This window comes from Ranitomeya variabilis, chromosome 3 (genome assembly GCF_051348905.1).
Source record: "Ranitomeya variabilis isolate aRanVar5 chromosome 3, aRanVar5.hap1, whole genome shotgun sequence".
Lineage (NCBI taxonomy): Eukaryota > Metazoa > Chordata > Amphibia > Anura > Dendrobatidae > Ranitomeya > Ranitomeya variabilis.
In genome coordinates, this window is record NC_135234.1 from 526,271,827 (window position 1) to 526,299,664 (window position 27,838).

Sequence of the window (27,838 nt, forward strand, 5' to 3'; positions counted from 1 at the left end):
TCAACAGAAAAATTGTATTTCCCAAACACTCAATATGCGGTGAAGCATTATACAACATTACTGTTGCAAAATGCACGGTATATGCTAGTAAAAGACCATCTTTATGCTATCATTAGTGAAACGACTGGAGACTTCATACACGAGCAGAAGTTTTTCCCTTTTTCCTTTGCTCTGGATAAAACAAGCCATATGCTGGTAATCATGCTAAGATCCTATAATTAGTGCCAATTTTGTTACATTAATTAAGCAGGTTTAAAATAAACATCAGAGAAACGATTCTATGGAGAGTTATTGGAAGCACTAAAGAAGGTTCCTGAAGATACATGGTTGCATTGTAGGCTGTCATCAAGGTGGTAAATATAATGATCAGGAATTATGGCAATGAGAGTGTGAATATTATATTTATTTACTAAAGGCATTATATTTATTTACTAAAGACAGGCTACACATCCCGTTTATGCTGTGTTTAATAAGTGCAGAATTAATATTAATGCTGTGAATGCTTTTAAATCTAGCAGTTTGTGGTTGGAATGTACTTGAAAATATCACTAAACTGAACTTTAACTTGATCTAATACAATAATTTACGATAATTAACCTCAGATAGTAACCATCATATGGGGAAGACCATTGCGTGAAATGTGAACACTCCTGGTTGGGTGTCCATCTGCTGGATTGGGCATAGTGGAAGACCTGTTGGTCCATATTATACTATCTATACTGTGGTGAAATTGGTGCCACTTTGGTGTTGCCAGCCAATAATTATTGGAAATGTGAACACTCCTGGTTGGGTGTCCATCTGCTGGATTGGACGTAGTGGATAACCGGTTGATCCTTATTATACTATTTCTACTGTGGTGAAATTGATGCCACTTTGTTGGTGCGTGCCACTAAGTTTTGTAAATGTGAAGACTCCAGGTTGGGTCTCCTTCATGTGTGTTGCTTGTAGCAGCAGGCCTCCGAGACCATCAGGCCTCCACTTTCTTGGAGTCAACTACCCGTGTTACTATCCTTAGATTTTTCTGACAATAGTAGTCTATAAAATTTATATGATATTTGTGCCACCTGAGTGTGGCTGAGAATGAAAGCAGGTGAGCCGTTGCATGTGGTATCAGGGCTCCCAGCACAGGAGGCCTACCTCAATCCCTCACCCATCTTGTCTTACTGTGACATTCAACTGAAACCTGTAAATGCTGGGCCGACCCCAATACCTCATTACTGGCTCATTGCTGCAGTGCCATGCTACAATTTGTACTGTGGGTGAATTAAGGCCACTTTCCTGGTGTCTGTCCCTCATTTGATGTGTTTTGGCAGCTTTTGGGGCCGTTATAAGGTGTTGTGCATACGCTTGTTTATGCCTCACGTTGCCTTGAATGGCGTTCAGTTATGTTCACCGAATATTCGATGAATAAATCAGCAAATATTGCAAATTTGGCGATTGTAATCAGAACCGAACATTGAAATATTCACTCATCACTAGTCACAATCTACTAATGTAAGCAAATGGATCATTCTGGAGCCAGAACCTTTTAATTCTCAGAGCATTATTTAGGTTGTATGTACCACCCAGACTAAGAGCAGGAAATGTTCAGGTTTTCAACCTCTGATATAACAAACATCTTTCAATTTACTAACAATTGAAGAAGCGCCCCAGAGTCCTGGTCGTTGCAGTACTGATGCTCCACCGCTAAGGGGGGTATTGGTACATCTGATGGCACTGAAGGAGTTCACCTGACCAGGTATCACAGACACCAATACACTTCACAGTCTGGCCTCCAGGGGGAGCTAAGGTTGCTATGTATTAGGCCACTCCTCACAATCTGGTAAAACTGGGGGTTAGATAGGAAGTTATAGAGAAAGCTGACTGGGTTGGAACTAGGCAACATCCTGTGGCAGAGGGTGTTGCAGGGGAAGATTCAGGGGGGTCCCTGTCAGGGGTGGGATCCTGACAGAGGCCTAGCAAACAGAAAGAACGTTACGGGACCGCGCCTGCACTACATTGCGGTGGTACCCCAAGAAAGGACAAGAAGCGAGGTTTATTGTGAAGAGTGAGAAATGAGATCAACGCAACAAGGAGATAACACCAGTAGGAGTCGTGCTTTAAGACCGAGGCAGAGACACTATATTTTCAGATAATCAATAACCAATAAAACTTAACCTTTAATTAATATAGATAAAATTCCGACACCAATCACGACCTAAAAACATGTATGGCTGTAAACAAAGATACAGGGTGCTAAATCACCCTAGAGGGCTTAACTATCTAGTCCCTACCTCACAGCAGAGGTTGGCACCCTAATAATCCTTCGCAATGGCGCCCCTGCTCAACGTAGGCTGCCCTATCTGTCCCTAATAGGCCCTATCATGCAGAAGATAGTAACAACAACATACAGCAGTCCATACACTACAGACAGCACAACAAATGAAACTGAGCAAAAAAGGTGTAGTATGGTGTACCTATGAATATATAGTACAATCAATAGGTCAAATGCCACTTTTATATATATGTACACCATACAAAAAACAGGGACCTGTGCTGATTGTGTCCAAATTTCAACACTTCAAAAAAATTGCACATTAAATCCGGCCCGTTCTGCAGCTGAATAACCTATACCCCTGCACTGTACCTAGAGATGAACAGCCTATCTGCGGGGGTTGGCGCCCTAGATACCTGCGCAGATGGCGCCCCCGCTCCAGTCGACTGTCCCTAAACCAACCTCTACCATATACCAAGGTGCAAAAGCTAAATGATTAGCTCAATAGTACAACAAAGTAAAGTGCAGAAATACAGCAGGATAAAGTGCAGAAAATAGTGCTATATAAATACACGAAAATGCCCAGTAATAATTCTCATATGTAGATAATTCACATTAACAAGCATGTTCAGCCCATAAGTATGTAACATACTTTTATTGCAATGTTTTTGTCAGCAACAAAATAGCTTACGTTTTCTGGCTTTTTTGATGGAATCTATTATGGAGTCTCCTAACGCATAACTTTTTGTTATCTAGTAATCAAGCTTTATTCACCTGAAACTATAACAAAACCATACAATATTAGTATGGACTTATTGTAACATACCTGGCTGCTGGAATTTTCCTTGTTTCTTGGTATTGAAGAGTTTGATGCATTACTTCGATATTTGCAATTCATTTCTTCACCAGATAGTCCTAAAATACATAAAAATAAATACATGTAAAAATATAGCAATAAATATCACATCACAAGAGTAAGGCTAGGTTCACACTTATACAATTCTTTCTCTCTAGCGCTACACCAGGGGTTTCTGTCAGAATTCCCCCAAAGCTGATAGAGACACTGTACGGTCCTGGGAGAATTCATCTTTTTCGGGTCTGTAGAAAGCATGGTCTGTTTATGGGTCTACTGGTGTATCAATGTACATAGAGCAATCTGTATGAACATACTGCTTCTCAGCACGAGACTGGTGGTTGCACCTGCAAGGGTAATCTATCTCCTCTCACTCAGTCCAGCATTCAGCCTCTGTCCTATACTGCAATGGGAGCATAAATCACACCCCCGACACAGACCATGCACCCCGCTCATACACGCTGCCACCACTCACCGAACACACGGGAGATGAGTCCCGGAAATACTACTACTACTGTCTGCCAATCACCAGGATCACACACTAAGGCTATGGATTGTTTAGAGCATACAAGGTTCAAACTTATTAAAGCTTCAAGCTTTAATAGAAAAGGTACAGTGATTATAAAAGATACAAAAAAATGAAAATAAGAAGTGACATGCAAATATGCAAAACAGTTATAAAATAAAGGGAGAAAACTTACAGAAATATCTAAACTTTGCAGTCCGGCATTCTGCCCCACTGAGGGGGGGTGATAAATATAGAATGGCTCACATCAGCTTGGCTGCCCCTCAATCTGTGAACATCTTTCTATGTGTAAAGCCTAATTTATAGAGTTAACCTGGGGGTCAGATGTCTAGACCAACCTCTCAGGTTAATATTCTAATCCTTGGTTTGTGACTGGATCCTGGCTATTTTACCAATGAATACATTATTTTTCTTTGAACACTATTCATATAATCTTTCTTTCTCAGAGTAAATATACAGTGTCAATTTCGTGTCTTCCCATCAAAGGCACTAGGAGGTGTTCAGGAAATTTCCCCTGGGGCCAGGAGAGTGCCTGCTCAAGATAACATAGGCCATGACCTTTATGAAAGCTGCTGTCTAAGGACAGATGTTAATTTACTGCTGATCATACATCTATACATATACATATTTCACTACAACATGTCACTTAGCAAGAAACTATCAGGACAAGAATGAATGACTATAATCAAATAAGTGTGATGATAATCATAATAATAATACATGATTATATATACAAATAATTATTTGCTTCTGATGTATTTAGCTGATAATTAGAAAACTACTACTGCATCAATCAATAAATTTCTAAGTATAAATGGATCTTTAACCTCTGCATTTAATTATTTAATTTTCTGATAGCACAAAACATAAAAATAGTGAATACCTTTTCTCCTGATTTAAATAGTTCTCTAATGTTTGGCACAAGACTACGCAAGACTACAAACTTTTGAGTCTGTTAAGATAGTCAAAATTCCTAAACTGTTAATGCACTATTTTTCTAAAACCCATGGAAATGAAGCTGAAAGTCTACTTAAAGATGTTTTATGAACAAATTTTGTCCAAAAACCAAAACATAAATACAGATCACCCCATTACCAAGCCGCATATTTATGGTGCAGGTGGAATGCTTAAGCTGTGTCACCTCCATTTCCACTCTGTATCAGCAGTAATATACCTCTGAAACCAGTCTATGATTGGAGTACATAGGCCAGGGCCTAGCAGTGGGATTACTCTGGAGGGTCCACCAATTTACATATCAAATTCTATTTAAATATGGCAACAATGTGCAACCAGTGCAAGTGAATAGGGCATATTATAATCCCAGGCTTGTAAAAAATGTATACAGAAATTTGTACCTTTATTTTTCTCATAAATAATGCAAATCAACATGGCGATTAGACCCATAAAATTATAGGACTTATGTGGATCCTAAGCACATTCTAAGCAGAAATTTGAGAGTCAACATCAGATTTATGCCATGGAATTGACCCTCTAAAAGAAAAGTTATATTAAAAAGTAATAAAGCAATACCTCCCGACATTTACCAGGATTCCCATTTCCACCAGCATGAAGTCATTATTGTTCAAAGTGGCTTGGACCTGTGATTGGTTCGAAGTCAAGTGACTTCCTCTCTGCATCATCTGTGAAATCACCGATGACGTCCTGTGGAATTCACCTGACCATGGCTGCCAGTTACAGACTGCAGTGGTCCTGCTGCTTGAATGGTGACATCTCCTTCTGACGTAAACACCCAGGTGAGTGCTGGGATGTGAGTATTCCTTTGTTTTTGTTTTAAATACCAAGCCACCAGGAAAATGTTCATTTTGTGTTAACAACCCATTTAAGGCAGAAACTAGATCTTGTCCTTTAAGAATTATTACGTTTCTCTTTTAGGTTAGATTGTAAAAAAATTGCATACATCTTAACAACACCTTCTGAATAGTTGCTTATAAAATATTTAATCTGAAAGTCTAGTTTCTAGAATGATGTAAATATCATACTTTAGACATCTTACATCACACTGACTATAGGCACCATAAATACTGAGCATATAAAACATGTGCCATCTACTATGAGAATGCCAAAGCCATGTTCGAGGAATTAAAAACAACATTTACACTCAATGAACAGACATTTTTATCATTGTAAAGCCTTGATCTAGGGCCACGGCATCAGTGTTTCATCTGCCTGTTTCTATGAACGGCACCTAGATAAGATGTTTTATCACAAAAGTAAAGTTTCCATGTGTGTAAAAGTTCATTGATGTGCGTCAACCCAGATAAGTGACTTTAAGTCAGAGCCAATGCAATTTGGAAAGATAAATTAAACTGTTGATTACCTTCTGAAAAGTTTCCCTTGCGTACACTTGTGTAAACACTTTGCTATCACTATCACAACTATGTACATATAGAAACTTTTGTTGAATGTAACATCATCTGTGACTTTCATTAATAGATCAAAATATTATGTGTTACAGGTAATCTACAATTTTGTGACTTGACTCCACAAAATGTATCATAAATGTTGCAATAGCTCACCATGGACTTATAAGATGCACTACGGCTATGTTCACATCATGTTTGGAGCCTACACTGGTGGTATATTGTATGCAGTATACTTCTAAAAGAAGTATAAAATAGTATACACACAGTATACATTTTAAATGCATACAACTGTGTGGAATATGATTGTCTGCAACATTTAAATATCCATTGTGCTGTACAAAGTAATATTTGCGCTGTAAAATTAGAGCAGACATTTACATTCTAGTAAAAATTTACATTAAGTCACTTAATATAAATTCAAGACAAGTGTTCCCTTAACAAATTAAAAAATAAAGCTATAAGCACACAGGTTAGGGTTGGAGAATTGCACTAAATAAATTTAATAGAGAAGTGCAATCGCAACGCGGAGTCCACAGGGCAGAGATGTTAAACTGCAGCTAGTGTGAACATAGGCAGAGCACACATCGAGAGATTGCTTGCACACACTGAGTTAAACGCCACTCAGTGAACAGCACCAGAAATGAACACGCTAGAAGAAGCAAGACAGATGCTCTGCTGCTGAGCTGTGTCACTCACACACAGAAACAGAATAGATGCTCTGCAATAGAGCTGTGTCACTTGCACACAGTAATGGAACAGATCCTCTGCAATAGAGCTGTGTGACTCGCACACAGTAACGGAGAAGATGCCCTGCATTAGAGCTGTGTCACTCACACACAGTAATAGAATAGATGCTTTGCAAGAGAGCTGATATGGCACTAGGCTTGATCCGTGGTTACCTCACAGGGGAACATGACCTTCTAACGGGGAAGGCAGACAGTGGTCGCACAATCAGCAAGTGCACTCAACCAACTCCTCTCCGGAGGTGCCAGAATTCTAATGGCTAAACGCCAGCCCTGAATTTATACAGACAAACTCCTCTCCAGAGGTGCCAGAATTCTAACGGCTTTCCGCCGACCCTGAGCACATGCTGGAAACACAACACTAGAGAAAAGTCCCACACACACATGAACAAAGATGATGCTAGCACGCCTGTGTGTGCCTCTGAGACTCCTTTAAATGTTCAGTTTATGTCCAGTTGGACAGGATTTTGCTCGCAGACCAATCCAGCACTGCCACATCACCAGAGCAGCTGACGACTGTCTACCAATGAGACGTCGCAACATCATGAGCATGCTCAGTAGGGTGATTTCTGGACTTAAGTCTCCAGAGTGTTTGCTTGTCGCTGCCTACTGCTGGTTACCATAGGCTTGGATGAAGGGCCAGCAGTAACCACACGAACAGCCCGGGCCTTAGCATGATGCTGAGACAGACGTCTATGCTCAGCAGCACCCGCTGTGGCCACAGCTGAATGGGAGACCGTTGAAGCATGCAAGGCTTGGGATCTGCCCTGTGCAGCGGGAGAATCCTGACACTTAACATTACCCCCCAGCATCCCACACCCCGGCGAGCCTCACTGCACTTGAAAGCAGCAATAAGCTGGGGGGCAAGAATGTGCTCTTTAGGCTCCTAGGTCCTATCCTCCGGTCCATGACCTCTCCAGTCTACCAGAAAATTTTTTTAACCACGAACCACATTAAACCCAACAATGGCATTGACCCCAAAATCATCCAAGGACATATCCGAACCCCCAGCAGGGGACCCAGAAAAACGGGCCATGTACATGGGTTTAACAAGAGACACATGAAAAGTGTCAGAGATTTTCAGGTGCGGTGGAAGACTGAGGCGGTAAACTACAGGATTCACCTGCTCAAGGATCTTAAAAGGACATAAATAGTGGGGAGAAAATTAAGTGGACTCTATGTGCAGCTTGATGTTACGAGCTGAAAGCCACACTAAATCTCCCGGGGCAAAGACTGAAGCGGGATGATGATGCGCATCAGCGGAGACCCTCATCCTCTCCTTAGACAGTTTAATTGCATCCTGCATGCGATCCCAGATGTCACGAGCCTCCACTGTCCAGTCTTCCACCCTCGGGTCGGAAGATGAAATGGGCATGGGTACAGGGACACGCGGCTGCTGACTGTAATTCAGGAAGAACGGAGTCTGCCCTGTGGAATCGGAGACTGCATTGATTAACGCAAACTCTGGCCATGGCGACCAATCATCATGCCTGGCAGACACGAAATGCCAGAAATATGTGACCAGCATCTGATTGGTCGTCTTCACCAGTCCATTCATCTCGGGATAGTATGCAGAGGACAAATTAAGCTCAATACTAAGTAGACTACAGAGCTCCCTCCAGAACCGAGACTCGAATTGGGGACCCCGGTCACTGACAATCTTGTCAGGCATCCCATGTAGATGGAAAATATGTTTTATGAACAATACCGCCAATGCTCGTGCAGAAGGTAGGCACGGAAGAGGGCCAAATGCACCATTTTAGAGAAATGGTCGGTGATGACCCAGATTACTGTATTATTATGGGACTTCAGCAGGTCCACAATGAAGTCCATCCTGACCATCTCCAAAGGTCTATCTGCTACTGTTAAAGGATAAAGCAAGCCAACAGGTCTCTGCCTGGATGACCGATTCTTGGGACATGAGACACAGACTTGAACATAATCCCTTACGTCATGGGCCATCCGAGGCCACCAATACGACCTCGCCAGAAGCTCAGTGGTCCTTTTGGTACTGAAATGACCCCCAATTTGGATGTGTGTGCCCATGAGAGGACCTCCGGATGCAGATTTGGAGGAACACCAGTCTTGCCCGGTGGTACCTGCTCAAGCGCCACTGGAGCCACCGTCCGAATACTCTCAGAAGGGACAATAAGACATGGCTCATCCCCATCTCTGGACGAGACTAAGGAAAGGACAGAGAATCTGCGCATAAATTCTTCTCTTTGGAAAAAAGTGAATAGTAAAATTAAACCGGGAGAAGAATAAGGACCACCTGGCCTGACGGGAGTTCAGCCGTTGGGCGGTCTGTAAATAGAGGAGATTTTTGTGGTCTGTGAAAACTTTAAAGGGGTATCGAGTCCCCTATGGGAGATGTCTCCACTCAGAAAAGGCTAACTTCATTGCTAGCAACTCCCTGTCCCTGTAGTATAGTTGCTCTCAGCTGGTGAGAAGGTCTTAGAGAAAAAGAAGCAGGGATGTTTTTGACCTTGAGCGTCCTTTTGATATAGGACAGCTCCATCACCAACGAAAGAGACATCCACCTCCAGGATGAAGGGCTTATCCACATCAGGTTGATGCAGCACTGGCGCCCAAGTGAAATGGAACTTAAGAGATGTAAAGGCACTGGAGACCTCCTGAGACCACTGCTTACAGTTAGCGCCCTTATTTGTGAGAGCTACCAAAGGGCCTCCAAAGTGAAGAAGTGAGTTATGAACTGGCAGTAGTAATTAATAAACCCCATAAAGCGCTGCACCACTTTAAGAGAGTGAGGCTCTTGCCAGTTTAAAATGGACTCCAGCTTGGCAGGGTCCATAGCAAAACCCTTGGCAGAAATAATATACCCCATGAATGGTAGGAACTCTTGCTCAAAAACACATTTCTCCAGTTTTGCATAAAGAGAGTTTGCACACAAGATCTCAAAGACCCTACATACATCTTTTTGGTGGGAGTCAATATCTCGAGAAAAGATTACAATGTCCTCAAGATATACTACCACTGATGTGGATAACATCTCCCAAAAAATGTTATTCATGAAATCCTGACAGACTGCGGGGGCATTACAGACACGATTGGCATTACTAGGTACTCGTAATGACCATCCCAGGTATTAAAGGCGGTTTTCCATTCGTCTCCCTCGTGTATCCAAATTAAATTATAGGCCCCCCACAAGTCTAAAATGGTAAATATCCTAGCTCCCAGCAGTCTATCAAAGAGCTTGGAGATTAGCGGCAGTGGATATATATTTTTGACAGTGATGGCATTGAAGCCCCTATAGTCAATACATGGATGTAATTCCCCGTTCTTCTTTTGGACAAAGAAGAAACCTGCCCCAGCAGGGGACACCGACTTTCTGATAAAGCCCCTTGCCAGATTCTCCCTAATGTACTCTGACATAGCCTCAGTCTCCAGGAGTGACAACGAGTAGACATGCCCACGAGTAGGCTCTGCCCCTAGAATGAGGTCCATGGAGCAATCATATGGGCGATGGGGAGGAAGAGTCTCCGTGGCCCTCTCAAAGAACATGTTGGCATATGGCCAGTAGTGCTTTGGAAGAAAAGTTAGATCCGCAGTGAGCTCGGAGGATGCAGTCTGAACTTAAGAACTCAAGCATCGCCCCTCACTAGTGTTGAGCATTCCGATACCGAGATCCGATACTTTTGTGATATCGGGAATCGGTATCGGGATCGATATTAATGTGTAAAATAAAGAATAAAAATAAAAAATATTGATATACTCACCTCTCCGACGCAGCCTGGACCTTACCGATGTAACCGGCAGCTTCCGTTCCAAGAATGAGTGCTTGAAAGACCTTAGATGACGTCGTGGCTTGTGATTGGTCGCGTGAGCGGTCACGTGACCGCCACGCAACCAATCACAAGCCGCGACGTCATCTAAGGTCTTTCAAGCGCTCATTCTTAGGAACGGAACCTGCCGGTTACATCGGTAAGGTCCAGGCTGCGTCGGAGAGGTGAGTATATCAATATTTTTTATTTTTATTCTTTATTTTACACATTAATATCGATCCCAGGGCCTGAAGGAGAGTTTCCTCTCCTTCAGACCCTGGGAACCATACAGGATACCTTCCGATACTTGGTGTCCCATTGACTTGTATTGGTATCGGGTATCGGTATCGGCGATATCCGATACTTTTCGGGTATCGGCCGATACTATCCGATACCGATACTTTCAAGTATCGGACGGTATCGCTCAACACTACCCCTCACACAACTTGCTCCACCCCAATATGTTCCCCATGGCCCAGTCGATAAGAGGGGAATGGCAGCACAACCAAGGCATACCCAGAAGTACGTCATCCATACCCTCAGAGATGACTAACAAGGAAATCATCTCTTGATGTGTAGGAGGCATCATTAGTGTAAGTGATATCATTTGGTGTGTGATTTGGGTAGGTAGAACAGACCTGTTAACCACTCAAATGGGGATGGGCTTTGGAAGCATGACTAAAGAAATCATGTGTGGTTGGGTGAAGGTGGAAGACATAAAATTGCCCTCAGCCTCTGTAGTGTGAGTAGTCGAGCCATAAGAGAGAGACACCCTGAAGGTTAATTTGGAGGACTCAACCACCTTATCTATTGAACCTCCCCCATTATCCACTATCTCCCTGATGCCTGAGACACCTATTGGTGAAATGGCCAGCCTGCCTACAGACAAAACAAGTTGGTAGTGCATGTATAAGATGGGATTTAACTTCCGCCCAAGAGATCTCCATGGGCTCCACCAGATCGCACGTCAAAGCCGGAGATCCCAAAGGATTGGTAAACTTTGGAGCTAACCGAATCCTTTGTCTACACTGGGCTCACTCAAATCTTCATTCGGCATACCGAAGATCAATGCGGGTAGATATGGATATTAAATCCTCCAGTGTAGTTGGGATCTCCCTAGTGGCCAAAGCATCCTTTACATGGTCTGCAAGGCCCCTCCAGAAAACAGGCATCAGGACCTTACTGGCCACTCCATCTCGGACGCTAAAGTCCAGAACCGGATAGCGAACTGGCTGGTCGGTAGTGTTGAGCGATACAGGCCGATACTTGAAAGTATCGGTATCGGATAGTATCGGCCGATACCCGAAAAGTATCGGATATCGCCGATACCGATACCCGATACCAATACAAGTCAATGGGACACCAAGTATCGGAAGGTATCCTGTATGGTTCCCAGGGTCTGAAGGAGAGGAAACTCTAAGGTCTTTCAAGCGCTTGAAAGACCTTAGATGACGTAGCGGCTTGTGATTGGTCGCGTGGCGGTCACGTGACTGCTCACGCGACCAATCACAAGCCGCGACGTCATCTAAGGTCTTTCAAGCGCTCATTCTTAGGAACGGAGGCAGCCGGTTACATCGGTAAGGTCCAGGCTGCGTCGGAGAGGTGACGTCACCGCTGTGCTCTGCTTTACGGCCGGCCGGCGCTGACACATTCAGTGCAGGGAAGCTGCCGGCGGGGGACGTGACAGACATCAGAAGGTGAGTATGTAGTGGTTTTTTTTTACTTTTACAATGGTAACCAGGGTAAATATCGGGTTACTAAGCGCGGCCCTGCACTTAGTAACCCGATGTTTACCCTGGTTACCCGGGTGCTGCAGGGGGACTTCGGCATCGTTGAAGACAGTTTCAACGATGCCAAAGTCGTTCCCCTGATCGTTGGTCGCTGGAGAAAGCTGTGTGACAGCTCCCCAGCGACCACACAACGACTTACCAACGATTGCATCGCTGGTCGTGTTCGTTGGTAAGTCGTTTAGTGTAACGATACCCTTAATAGATGCACATGCTTGACATATAAACAAAAATGTCCTTGAAATCAAAATTGTAGTTTACATTGATAAAATGTATTCATTTGCTTAATTTATAAGGAGAACTTGTCAGCACAATTTTGTAAAGTAAGACATGTCTGTAATGGTGCTGTAATAAATGATTAAATTAAACCTTTGGTAAAGAAATACTCTTCTTTAATCATCGTTTGAAGTATTCTGATAATTAGATTTTGGTGCACGGGGCTGAGTCTTCACCTCCCTTTCAGTGATTCCCTGGCCCCTCTGTCTATCTCTGGCTGGTCTGTGAATGACTTGCCTCCTCTGTTTGAAATCTCAGCAGTGACCTGCCATTCACAGATCGGAGGCAGCAGAAGGGCAGCAGAAGGGCCGTGGAATCACAGAAGGCGAGGAGAAGATCCAATGTACAGTCGAGACCCTGTGCACTGAAATCTTCAAATGGTGATTAAAAAAGATTAAAGACTAGCCATGTGGCAGATTTTTTTCACCAAATATATTAACGTAATCAGCACCATTATGGCCATGTCTTTATTTTACATTACACAATTGTGCTGACGGGTTTTCTTTAAAACGTAATGAACATAGAGATTTATATGATCAATAGTGTCAGTCTGCAGGACATTCATATAAGCATTCAGTATATTTGTATATGTTAAGATCAAACTCACCACTAGTTACAGAGTTCCCATTGTCACATGGTAGACAGGAAGATAAAGTGCTTGATGGCTGGTTATCTGGATTATTTGCATTGGTGTCTTGAATTTCTGGCTGACTAGCATCTTCCATGGTACTTGTGTTCAGATTCATCTCAACACCTTGTAAGTAAAAGGAGAATGGTAAATGGGTGGAATTCTGTGTACTGTAGGATACGATTCACTGTATGATTTAACTGTCTCTGTTTTACCAATAATAACCATGATGACAGAAGTTAGAATTCTGAAGTAGTCAGTCTTTTCAGCATTCTACACAATAATGACTGTAAGTTTTATCATGGCAGCATGGTGGCTCAGTGGTTGGCAGTGTTGCTTTGCAGTGTTTGGGTCCAGGAATCAAATCCCATTCAGAACAACATTTGCAAGGAGTTAATATGTTCTTAACATGTTGGCATGGGTTTCTTCCAGGTACTCAGATTTCTTGCCACACTCAAAAGACGTACTGATAGGTAATTCAGATTGTGAGCCCCAATAGTGAGAATGATAATAATGTGTGTAATGATATGTGGTATTAGTGGTGATAGATAAGCAAGTAAATATAAATAAATCTCAAAGCAGATAAAAAATTATTTAAAGGAAAGTTGTCAATTATTTTATTTACAAACTAAAAACAGATGCTGAAACAAGTATCATTTATAGTTTGTATTAGGCTTATGTGGCATTCTTTTAGGGTGCTCAAGTAGGGCTAGTCCATATACAAGAAGAAAAATAGAAATTGGCACTCCTTTTCAATGCTGAAATAATATATTTATTGCACAAATAGAAAAATCAGAAAGATCCACATAAAAAAGCGTTGACGTTTCGGCTTAATCAGCCTTCCTCAGAACTAAAATATAACAAATAAATAGATGTAATTACTACACATGTATAAATTATACATAAGTCCATACTACACGAGAAAAAACGGGTAAAGGGATCCTATATGAAATCTGTATAAAGAACAGAATTTAGAAATCATATATGATGGGCATAAAAAATAAAGAATAGAGACTCAAAAAATCAAGATAAAGTAGCAAAAGAATAGGATAAGAACGCGACTCCAGATCATCCGATCAAGTAAATATCACAACAATAGGAGTAACGTTTCTCCCTATACGCCGTGCAATGCTCCTCTGGGAAATTAAATATGCAAATTGCCTCTCGTGAGAAAATGGAGACTTAAACTCTATAGCGCCACCTGTTGGAAGTAGCGATCCTACAAGTCACAATCAACCCTTTAACGAGTCGTGCAATATGACTTAGGATTAAAGCCAAATCAGTATCTCAATTTGCAGACACGGTGTTTCAGGCTGTTGGCCCTCATCAGTGTGAAGCATGAGAACTGATTTGGCTAGGTGAGAGGCTCTGGACTGGGGTCTAAGGGGTAACGTTTCTCCTTATGGAGAGTGACATACCAGCTGGCTTGTCAAGGTAAGGAGGCTTATTCGCCGTGCAATGCTCCTCTGGGAAATTAAATATGCAAATTGCCTCTTCTGAGAAAAAGAGGACTTAAACCCTATAGCGCCACCTGTTGGAAGTAGCGATCCTTCAAGTCACAATCAACCCTTTAACGAGTCGTGCAATATGACTTAGGGTTAAAGCCAAATCAGTATCTCAATTCGCAGACACGGTGTTTCGGGCTATTGGCCCTCGTCAGTGTGAGCATGAGAACTGATTTGGCTAGGTGAGACGCTCTGGACTGGGGTCTAAGGGGTAACGTTTCTCCTTATGGAGAGTGACATACCAGCTGGCTTGTCAAGGTAAGGAGGCTTATTCGCCATGCAATGCTCCTCTGGGAAATTAAATATTCAAATTGCCTCTTCTGTGAAAAAGAGGACTTAAACTCTATAGCGCCACCTGTTGGAGGTAGCGATCCAAAAGACAGTGAGAATTGGGAATGACAAAATTACAAAGACAGAGTAACTTTTGTGTGTCTTTCTTGGTCTTAAAGAAGCAGTCCCATCTATATTTTTATTACATCTGTATGCACATAATTTTGTGTAAGTGTATTAATATATTGTTAGGTGTCGAGTTCCTGCCGCTGCACAGGGGGAATCTCGAACCATCGCCGCTGCGGTCTCCCATTCTCCTCCAGCCACAGTGGAGTCTGCTCAGCAGAGACCTCGGTCCCAGCATCTAGCTCAAGCTGATACTGTGTGGCTGGTTACTGCTATCCTTCCACGCTCAGCCATTGTAACCAGTACTGATCAGCGGTGAGCGGACGTCCCTGGGACTAAGTCCTGCTTTTCTTCTTCTGAGCATGCTCAAGGGACGACCTCTCATTAGAGGTCGGGGTCACATGCTCAGGTCCTGTAGCAGTTGCTATTGGACCACTAGGAAGGTCCCGGAGAGCTTCCACTACAAAAGGTTCGCATGGCCGCACGTCCATGCGCTAGTGTAAACTTATTATCATGTGTGTGGATGTATGCCTGTCGATGGATGAAAGCTCCAAATCATTCGCATCCCTAGTGTTGTTGACTGTTCGCGAATGGTGGAAGCTACCTAGCACCTGACAGTGTTATCCCGCACAGCTAGCACACGATACAGCGTCTGATAGCAGTGACCGCCAGTGCGGTGCCGTGTGCTAATAGAGTGCTTTCCTGGCCCAAGTCTGGGTGGTTAGTGGCACCTGCCAGTGCAGCACTGCATGCACTCTTGTGCAGTAAATTATTAGTTCTATTAATCTCTGACACCCCAGTAGCGGTGTCGAGCGCAAGAGGTCTAGAGGAACTCTTTCCATGAGTCTCAGGACAGAGTTCTGTGACTTTTTGCTTGCGCTCTTTGTGCGGTACCGCGGCCCTGTGACGCAACAGGGTTCGCTTCCTTCGTACCGGGTGAGACTAACCCGTGTGTTTATCCACATTATACTGCTATATAGTCTGTCATTAATCAGCAGCAAGTTCAATCTGTGCACGATGGACCCTGGGCTGCAAACGTACCTTATACCATCCTTATAATTATTTGGTGCGTTCCGCTAGCCCTAACACATATTCACCTACTACTGCTCTCTCCGGTGTCCAGCACCGTTCTGCTGTGCTTCTCAGTGACATCAATGAAATTGCTAGTTGCTGGGTCACTCTATGTTCTATGTATGAGCCAGAAGTGTCTTTTACAATATTAGCCTATAGAGCAATGATCTTAAGCTCCATAGGCTTATATTGTAAAAGCCACTTCCGGGTCACCAGAGAGTGGCGGTACAATACTTTACATGCACATATATACCTTAAATAAAATAAAAAAATGGGAGTGCTTCTTTAATTGTAATATGTGACAAAATAAAATAAAATGAGGAGATTAATTGAGGAATTACTGAAATATTTGTAAATTTATTGTGCATTTTGTTTGCTTGTTTTTGTGTTTAAATGTTTAATGGCTACATATGACTTTGTAATATATGCTACAGGCAAATCAGGTCTGTTTTTTAAAGGATAGATTAATATCAGGAATATATCTTAGAGAAATATGCTTCTTTCCTCAATTGCAATCAATTTTTTAGTCCTGCCCTGATCACTCTAAAAAAACTGCTCAAATATGTCAACAAATTTGTCTTTAGTGAGGGATCAAATAACATCACCTCCTTTAATATTCTTTGTAGAGAAGAGGGCATAGGGAGCTGGAGGGACACAAGAGCAGTGAGAAGGAGAAATTGCTGTATCTTATAGTGGAAAAGGGAAAACTACTAAAACAAGTGACATAATAAAAGTGATTTCTCATTTACATACATGGCAGTTTATTATGGATTATTCTCAAAAGATACATGAAAGTGCTTTTCCACTTTAAATTGGTCAAAATGGTTCTCAATGTTTTTTCATCGAATCAGACCATATACTTATGTGGTATACTTTGTAGAATGACGGATTTTAAAAAATAGTTTCTCTCCTTTTGTAGAATGACCTTTAATCCTGACATTGTTTTTGCAGAAAATATCTGGTACATATGGTACTTGATATGAATACAGAATAATATCAAATTCTAAGAAACATTTGCAATTCATAATGCTAAATATAGTTATAACAGTTATTAATGACAGCATTTTACATTATTAGCTTTAGAAAAGATGCTTTAAAAATTTACAACAAAATCAGAATATTACCTATCCTACAAACTACTTTTAACTATGTAAATAAGTGGTGACTTATTAAAAATGTGTCACCTAGATTTTTGCTATAAATCAATACCAGATACAGAAACACATTCTTTTTATTGTCCAGCTCTGTTAACAGCATTCAGTGAAACCTAGGATTTACAGCAGGCACATGAACATGGGAATCTGTAGTCTGGAGATAGCTTATTACCTTCTTTGGGAGAGTATTTTAGACCTGCTATGTGACCCCTGCAGATCACATTGTGCAGGGAAAAGCAGAAGGCAAGCTGTGTTCATCTACATTATTGTAAACATGTCTATAATTAAAATGAAATACTACTAAAAAGTGATCTCTACAAAACAAAGTATCAGCCCACCATATTTTTCTAAAACTCAACATTGAAATTTCAGTATTGGCGCCATGCCCAGAAATGCATGCACTTAGATGCCTTGGCATTCTATGAATGAGGTTATTAAAGTTGTCTGAGGAATGTTCTGCCACTCTAACTGCATTTGGACATGCAAGTCATCAAGATCTGCTGCTGGCAGCTCCCTTTGCAATTCCCAACCAATGACATCCCAGATTTGCTCGATGGGAGATGAGTCTGGAGATGCTGTGGGCCAAGTTAGCATGTTTAAGCCATGCAGGCAGCTCACAGTAGTGCAAGCAACATGCAGTCTTGCCTTGCTGTGTTGAAAAACATAACTTGGGACCCTTTGGAGGAATGGTTGTATCACTTGCTCCATAACCAAATTAATGAAATCCCAAGCTGTTAGTATATCTGTTATGCAGATTCTAGGGGTCAGTATACCCCACACCAGAATCCCGAAAGTAGGACCAGTGTAACATTCCCTTGTTCAGGCCTCTTCATGACATTGGCCAATTTATGGTGAATTCAACTTTCAAACAATCCCCCGAACTCTTCTTGACATCTATTGTTGTTAGAAAAATGTTTGAGGAGATTCAATGTTTTTTAGATAAAGATGAGATGAAACTGATGGGTAACTGTAAACATAGTGTTTTTTGATGCTGCAAAGGTGTTTTACACTATCCCACACAGATGCCTAATCTTTAGCTTAAGTTTTATAAGTTTATAAAGTAAGGCTTGGAATTAGATTTAAAACTGGCTCAAATACCGTACGCTTAAAGATGTGGTGAATGACTCCTGCTCTGAATAGTCTTCTGTTACATGTGGGATACCCCAAGATTTAGAAGATGAGATTAACACTGCTGTTTCTATTTTGGAACATGACACCAAGCTACGTAACATAGTGCAGTCCATGTAACAAATTCATAAGTTACACACTGACTTGCATATCCAAGTGTTTCAGTGTGGAGAAATGTAAAGTTATGCACCTGGACGATAATATGCATGCATTATATTTTATCGGTATCGGTCAGATCAAATTCCTCTATTATACCTAACATATGGTCATTTCTTAGAATGGATCTAACTCATTCCTGTTCTGTGTATCAAAAGTTGCTTTTTTTTTAAGTTTTCTGTATAAGACCAGTTTCATACAACTCAAATATTTACTAAACTGAACACTCCGGTAGAGCCCACCGGCGCTCTGTCCTTGCCTTGGGTGCGGGAGGCCTGCCGGCGCTCTGTCCTTGCCTTGGGTGCGGGAGGCCTGCCGGCGCTCTGTCCTTGCTTTGGGTGCGGGAGGCCCGCCGGCGCTCTGTCCCTGCCTTGGGCGCAGCTGGCGCTCTGTCCCTGCCTTGGGTGCGGGAGGGCCACCGGCGCTCTGTCCCTACCTTGGGCGAGGGAGGGCTGCTGGGGCTCTGTCCTTGCCTTGGGCGCGGGAGGGCTGGTGGTGCTCTGTCCTTCTCCTGGGCGCGGGATGGCCGCCGGCGCTCTGTCCCTGCCATGGGAAGCAGGCCTAGCCTGATAAATGACTAACAACCCTCTCCTGAATGCACACAGAGAACTCAATAGTGTAGGAAGGAGAACGGCCTCACACAACACATAAGGTGGGAATAAACTTTTTTTATTATTATTATTATTATTATTATGTAAAGGGTCTCTGTCCGTACATGATGACTGTTCAAACTAAGTCCCGCTCCTCGGTGCTTCACGGTGCAGCCAGTCCTTTATATACTCCTCCCAACCTGCTTGATTTCTCTCAATCTCCACCTCCTTTGATTGACAGCTCTGGTTTCATAGTGCCAGATAAGAAGGAAGGTGTTTTCATAAATGATTAGCCCCTATAGATTGTAAGCTTGCGAGCAGGGCCCTCACTCCTATTGGTATCTATTTTGAACTGTGATTTTTGTTATGCTGTAATGTCTATTGTCTGTACAAATCCCCTCTATAATTTGTAAAGCACTGCGGAATATGTTGGCACTATATAAATAAAATTATTATTATTTATTATTATTATTTTATAGGTGGAGTAAATCAAGGAGAGTCACTTTTAGAGAAGGATCTGGGTGTACTTGTAGATCACAAACAAAATAATAGAATGCAAAGTCAGTCAGCATCTTCTTAGGCCAACAGGTAAGGCCAGCAGGGTATTGCCATGTATTAATATAGGGATGGACTCATGAGACATGAATATAATACTTCCACTTTATAAAGCTTTAGTGTGACCTTATCTGAAACTATACAGTTCAGTTCTGAGCACCAGTTCATAGGAATGATAACCTGTAGTTAGAAAAATGTGCAAAGAAGATCCATAAAACTGATGGCCATGATGCATCTTAATTATAAGGAAAGATTAAAGAACTAAATGCATTCAGTCTTGAGAAGAGATGACTAATGGTGGGGTAGGTATGAATAATTTTTAGAAGTACATAAATGGCCTATACAAAAAGTATGGTCAAAATGGTCAAAAACTGTTTACTGTAAAACTCCCTGAATAAAAGAGGGTGCACTCACTCCACCTGGAGAAAGAAAGGTTCAGGATCTCTAGAGGAGATGCGCCTTTTTTTTACCATAAGAGCTATTGATCTTTGAAACAGCCTACCTTAAGAGCTGGTCTTAGTGGGAAATGTCGATGGTTTAAAAAATGCTTAAAAAGTTTGGAATAAGTATTAAAAAGGGCCACACTGGCTAGCAATCAAGTTTTATCACGAACATGGCTATCCGTATTTGAAGAAAAAGAAAGCTTCCATGAAGACCATCTGACCTCATATTTGGAAAGAGTTATTTTTAAAGAGTAAATGGTAATTCAAAGGTGTTGTGAACTGAGATTCTATCAATATCAACTATTGCAGGGATGATTTCCATTTGACTACAATCAGCATTTTGGTAACTGCAAAAATATATATAATTATGTATCTATTTTCTCTAGGAAGTAAATCTGCACCAAACGAAAGAAGGTAACGTTATGTTTTATTCTATTTTTTTTCAGATGAATCTTTTCTGTTTCCTTTTCTTTTCCACCTCCCTCTTTTCCAGTTTATTTTATTCCTCCCTTCTTTTCCTTATTATTTCCTTCCTCCTTCCTCATTTCCTTTCTCTCCTTTCTTCTCTCTCTCCCCTTTCTTCCTCCCTATTTAATCCCGACTTTTTCCTTGCTTTTCCATTTCCCTTTAAATAGTTTATATAGTTAGTGTGACAATTTACCATGTTATTAAAGTTTATTTGTATTGCTTATTATATATGTTTATTATGTTTTTCCTTTTCCCCTGTTATATGTTCCCCATAATAAAAATTAACACAAAAAATGCTTAAATGCATTTTTAGAAAAAAGTAACATAAATGATTAAATGAATATTTAAGGTTATTTTTAAAACGTTTAGTATAGTGGATCGACAATTGATATCAAGGGAAAGATTAGCTTTTTTTTTTTAAGCAGACTAGAATATGCATTGTGGCAGTGTATATGTATATGTCTCTTCCCTTTGTCCTCTCCCATTCCTGTCAGGGATAGACTAGGTGAGCGAGAGCTAATAACCCGGGCTCCTGCAATTTCCCTAAGGGTATGTGTCCATGGTCAGGATGGCCGGCGGTATTGCCGGAGCGGCGAAGCCGCTCAGCGCTAAGCCCCGCCCCCTTCTGGGACGCGATGATGCCGGATGTGTTAACTGTACACATCCGGGATCATCGCACCCCTCCCATAGGGCCCTGTGTTATGCCTTGCGGGGATGCTGCATCCCCGCAAGGTGAACGGACATGCTGCGATCTGAAAAGACGCGCAGCATGTCCGGAGTCGCAGGGCCGCCACGTGCGGGTTTCCACGCATAGTGGACACGGGATTTCAAAAAATCCCTTCCACTATGCTGGAACATCTGGACGCTGCGTGTTTGATGCTGCAGCTCTGCGCAGCATCAAACAAGCAGCGTTTCCTGAAAGTGGACACATACCCTAAGACTAGGGAAATCCTGACTGACCCTCTACCTGAAGTTTACACTGATGGTGTGCATGTTCAGGCCTCGAACCTCGAACTCCTGTGCTCAGCCCTACGCTGAAACCTCCACCCACCACCCAGTGAAGAGGTAATACTTAAATACCCACAGTTAGCACAGACAAGGATAAAGGAAAATATACATCACGCCACAGTCACTCAGGAATACACTCTAAATGTGCAGGGCAAAATAAACACAAATATAGGAAGGAGTAAATAAGACGAAGAAATATACACCACCAGCAACGAATCTCCAACCACCAGCTCTCCACTCCAGACCGAGATAACAACGCAAGACAGAAGCTATAATCGGCGACGCCCAATGATCAGGAGAACTATTTAAAGGCCATGGAAATGGCCCAGCTTCCAATCCGAGGATCAGGTAAATTAACCCCGGAACAGCTAGACAAAATCTAGCAGACGCCAATGAGTAAATAGTGGTCAAAAGCGGAATTACCTCTGTCTGTCGGACGACCTGGTCTGAACAGCGTCCGACATGACAATTCCTTGGTTGAACTTGATGGATATTTGTCTTTTTTCAATTGTATTAGCCATGCAACTATGCTATCTATGTAATTATGACACAGATATGTTTTAACTTATCTTTAAAGAGTCACCACCATTTTAATTTTTATTTCAGATATCAACAGTATACATGAAATTAAGCAACTTATTTTGCAGTATATTTTAGCAGACAAATCTCCTTCTATCTCCTCCAGGACTGATCACTCATTTTCAAAATTTGCAATTTATGGGTAAAATCTGTATTCAGTAAAGACAGATTGTTACATTACCGAAGTAGGAGATGGCAGTTACTGCTGATAAGATTCTTTGTAGATGGGAGGAAGAGGTAAGAGCTCTGCCTCCAGCACCCCCCCACATTCCCTCCTACTTCCCACTTCCCTTTTTCATAGAACCTTATCAGCAGCAACTGTCATCAATGGAAGCTGTATCATATGTGGACAGAAATCATGTGTTTTGAGTTAAAGATTATTGGGAGTGAAGACACCCACAACGTAGATTTGTGATCTTACCCTTAACAACACTGTTACACATATCAACATTTTTAAGGCAAAGTTTTGCTATAAATCTTCTATGCATAATACATGCATAATATAATAATTCCAAGTTGCAGTTACAGAGGCACTCAAATAATTGTTTTCTAGGTCAGGTATTATAAGCAGCACTTGCAGGGTGTAACAACCATAGTAAGTGCACAACCACACCTATATTTACAAGTTATTTTATGGTCCATGTGCACTTCTGATGTGTGCAAATATTGAAAAGTACAAATTAAATTCAAAGAAACATGTTTTTTAACCCCAAAAAAGTCACTGCGAACGATGAAGTGGAACATATGATGTACCATTTCTCTGGTCAAAAGTTTTCCATTGAACTCTTACTATGCAGTTCACTTGAAGGTAAGTCTATACCTTAGTTTCTTGTTTTTCAAGTGGCAAATATTGACTGAGGCTTGTTTTCATGTTAAAAAATGGATGCATACAAATGAATAAATAAAAAGGAATTTAAGGGGATTGTCCGGGACTAAACTAATGTTTATATCTCATGTTAATGACCTTATGATAGGTCATTAATATGAGATCACTTGGGGTCTGTCTGACACCTTCCCACACACACTGATCAGTAAACTGTGCCCACAGCCTCAATATGATAGATCATCAATATGAAATTGGTGGGGTCCAATATCACGGCCCCCCCATCAGTCTGGTATAATCTGTAATCAATTGAACGGGAGATAATGTCCAGTACTCGGAAGAAGCCACTTTAGTGTTCTGCCCTTTACATTGTGTATATCCGGTTGCTGACACTGATCAGTGGGAATGCCAAGTGTTTAACTCCCAAAATACTCATATTGATGACCTTTCTTATTGATAGATCATCAATTGCTTAGTGCTGGAAAACCTTCTCAGAAATCAATGAGCAAGAACAGAAAATAACCTTGTAACATAGAAACTACGCCTCTGAGGTTTGGATGACAAGTAAAGGAAACAAGTAAAGAAAAAAATCAAGAAACTTCCTATGTCCATTATTTAACATTTAGTTTTGAGAATAGCAAATTAATTGTTTTCTGCTGTCTGTTATAGTCAGCACAGTGTTTTACTTTGTTTAAACATCAAACATAAATTATTTGACTATTATTACTTTCACCTTGAAATAGACAGAGGTCATGAATGCCATAGACTAACAAAAGGCTGAAAGCTCAGACTTCCTAAAGAATACCATAAATAATAAATCATCATCACCTAAACCTACATAGAAAACAAGACCATTGAAATTCAAATAAACATACTGTGCATGTGAATATCAAGCTTGCCATTTCTACAAGTGCAGTTAAGTGCTGGAAGGACATGATAAAATGTTATAATGATTTTCCAGGTTTCCTGGAACATTTTCTCCAAGAAGTACTTATCAAATTATAAGTCACGTAAGAAATTAGCTAGTAACAGACTCTGTACTATAGGGGTTAATGCAGGATACACTGAGCTAGGCTGTGTCCTCAGTGGAGGCTGTCATGAAGCTAATTAAGAGTTTTCCTGAAGGTGATATTTTTAAGAAAGCTGCCACCTGCTTCCAAATCTGAGAGCTGATTTATATTCATTTATACAGCTCTTGGCTGACAATGCTGTGCACACAAATAACTTAGCATTAAGGAGTTAGTAAGGCTTTACCATTTTTTTCTTTTATATTTTTTGACCTTTTAATTACATGCAGATTGGTGGGTTCTTGCAATAAAAGGCACTCAAATATAAAAAAAAAATATCAAGGTATAGTTGCTTTTTAATATCAAAGGGAACCTGTAAGCTAGAAAAATACTGTGCAATTTACACACAGTATTCTATAAAGCAGGAGGAGTTGAACAGATTAATCTGTAAGACTGCGAAAAAAAGATTGAGTGTGACATGTAAGAGTTTAGCAGGCAGCAAAAATTAAAGGGGTTATTCAGGACTTTGCTTATTTTTCCCTATTGGATTAAGAAATTTCAGGAAGGCAGTTTCTAACTACCTGCCTGGTTTGCCAGGCACCAATCTCTGTTGCTCCTGACAGTGATTCTGCTCTTTCATTTGAAACCACATCAACAGAGCCTCTCTCCCTCTTTTGACTTACTCTGTCGATGGAGTGTCACTGCCAACATCATGCTGACTGACAGGCGGCTCCCCGCAGGTAGGCAGTGGGGAGTGGGCTGTCAATCAGCATGGTCGGCAGTCTCACTCCCTCAATAGAGCAAAGCAGAAGAGAAGAACTGCCTTGACAATGGGATGTCACCAGAAGCTGCAGAATGACTGTCATGAGCGATCTCTGACTGCTCTGAACTGGCAGAGATAGGTGCTGGACAGAACAAGAAAGTAGTTAGCAACTACCTGCCTGTAATAAACAATATCCTGGATAACCGCTTTAATGATCATCAATCTTCTCTATATCTGTACACATACAGAGCTAACTGTCAATCACTGATTCCACCCACTGGTCCAAAATGTGCAGGGATTTCAATTAATAAAATAAAAGTTGTACTGAATATTTTCCCACAGACCTGTATATCAATCATTTCAGTTTCATTTTTGCTTTGACATTCTCCCAGAATATCAGACTGCATCTTCAAAGTGACAGGTTCCCTCTAAATTAAAAACAGTACAGATGGGGTATAATAGCACAAATTCTCCAGTACAAAACCCTAACCATGACATACAAAGCCATCCACAACCTGTCTCCTCCATACATCTGTGACCTCGTAATCCCGGTACTTTCCTGCATGCAACCTCCGATCCTCACAAGATCTCCTTCTCTACTCCCCTCTTATCTCCTGTTCCCACAATCGCATACAAGATTTCTCCCATGCATCACCCCTACTCTGGAACCCTCTACCGCAACATATCAGACTCTCACCTACCATCGAAACCTTCAAAAAGAACCTGAAGACTCACCTCTTCCGACAAGCTTACAAACTGCAGTAACCACCGATCGCCCAAACCACTGCACGACCAGCTCTACCCTCACCTACTGTATCCTCACCCATCTCTTGTAGATTGTGAGCCTTCATGGGCAGGGTCCTCTCTCCTCCTGTACCAGTTGTGACCTGTATTGTTTAAGATTATTGTACTTGTTTTTTATTATATATACCCCTCCTCACATGTAAAGCGCCATGGAATAAATGGCGCTATAATAATAAAAAAAATAATAATAAATGCTAAAACTAGGACTACAACTGCAGATTGGCTTCAACCACCACAATCAGAAATATTCACTAATGTTTCTTCAAGAAGTAAATGAGATTTGGCATTTGATCTAAAAAATGGAGAACATTCTATACATGGAAGCCTTTGAGTAAGGAGGTTCTAAAGAAAACATTCAGAAGTATTACAAAACTTTAATTCAGGTCTGATAATTGTAATAATTGTAGAAGTGAGTTTTGCTTTGTAAGAATACAAAAATTGGGTTTTACTGACACCACAGTAATGTTATTTATACCTGTTTTTCTTCAAAACAAATATATATATATATATATATATATATATATATATATATATATATATATATATATATATATATAAATATTATATATATGTAAAACAATTGGCAGAGGCAGACACAGGCAAAAGAAGAGGGGCCCTGTGCCAGGACAATATATGAGCCCTTTAAAGCCCAATAGCTCATTATAATGAAAAATTCCACCTGATTTGGAAGTTGAAGTTCGCCCTCTTACATCTTGGGACCATATTCACTTGCAGAGGTGGCACCAATGGTATGTCTGCCCCTGACAATGGGCATAATTCATTCAATAGAAAGATATTTTTCATAGAACTGGATGCCACATTAAAACCAATAAGTTACCTTCAAGTTCACGAATCTTGCGGCCAGCAGCAGATTTCCTCAGTAAACTCCTTCCCGAATTAAAGAGTGTGGTTAACTCATCAAGAGGGCTAGTAACTTGACTTGCATTAGTGACACTGCTTGGGAATGAAGAAGGAGATTTATTCTGTATTGTTCGTGCAATTTTCACTGGAGAGGAAAATGGCAATTTGGTCATTGGGCTACTTGAACTATCAGTCAAAACGGGGCTAGATCTAGATAAAGATCTTAGTGTCTCTGAATTTATAGTCTTTTTAGCTGTGCTAACTAACAAAGCATATGGAGTTTCTGTTGGAAAAGCAAAGTGCGTTGAGGACTGGTAAGAAGCTGAGGAGGGTTGTACAGGGGGAGTAGATGGTGGGGATAGCCTACTGGATACACTAAACACAGTTAGAGCTGGTGATGATGGTCTTTCATTTTCCCCTTTCTGATGTTTTGAACGCTGAGGTGATAAAGGAGTAGAGCATTCGGATTGAATGGCATAGTTAACATTTGTTTCAAGAACAGGGAGTTTTATTACTTCAAGTGGTGTCAAAGGTGATTCATCAGAAGCAGGAGAGCAAGTGACAGGAGCAGGTGGAAATACCAAAAGAGGAGGTCTATGATGAAGGAGGTTTGGGAATGGAGCTGGTATGTCACAAGGTTCCTTGGTCTGAACATCCTCCTTTTTACTGCCATTGTAACCATCAATTGTAGATAAGTTTATGTTCTGCAAAAATAATTGGGAACTCCCAGTTTTCACTGTATTGCTATTAATTTGATCAGGATGGAAGTATTTCATCTCTTCATAAACCACTTCTCCCTGTTCAGGGCTGTTGGCCTCAGTGGAATTATTCTTCTTGGCATTTCCAACCATCTCAATATATACCGGTTCATTTTCATCTTCCTCCCGTGACATATACAATGTTAGATTACCTTGGTGAGGTCCATCTGCAGAAGCCGCTCTTTGCATTGTCCCAAAGTCACGATAACTTTTTTTGATTAACATACTTAATGGCTTCCCTTCTAATCTGTGCACACATATCTCCTCATAAGAGCCACTCAGTTTTGTATTAGGACTCCTCTTTGGTTTGGGTGGTGGAATTTTTTTCATTGTGCTGTAGTCATCACTATGTGGCCTTGGTCGTGACAGAGCTGAAAAGAGAAAGGTATATTAACTCAATTAGACGTTTGGCCACTATTAAGCCATCTAATAGAAATGTGTTTTGTATTAAGTGAAAACATAAGTACATAATCTATGACAAGGTGAAAATCATTTAAAGGATATAAACACCTTTAGGGGATTTTTTTTTCTCTTAC

The 27,838-nt window shown here is 41.2% G+C and overlaps 1 protein-coding gene across 3 annotated transcripts in view; it reads right to left on the bottom strand.

Annotated features, from left to right (window-relative positions):
- MYO16 (myosin XVI) overlaps positions 1-27,838 on the bottom strand; it is a 685,244-nt gene that overhangs the window by 22,043 nt on the left and 635,363 nt on the right. For all 3 annotated transcript variants that reach the window (XM_077297020.1, XM_077297019.1, XM_077297018.1), the window contains exons 32-34: positions 26,522-27,673; positions 13,213-13,359; positions 3,081-3,169 (exon numbers count right to left, since the gene is read on the bottom strand). In XM_077297020.1, coding sequence (XP_077153135.1) covers positions 3,081-3,169; positions 13,213-13,359; positions 26,522-27,673 — 1,388 coding nt within the window. The remainder of the gene's footprint in view (positions 1-3,080; positions 3,170-13,212; positions 13,360-26,521; positions 27,674-27,838) is intronic.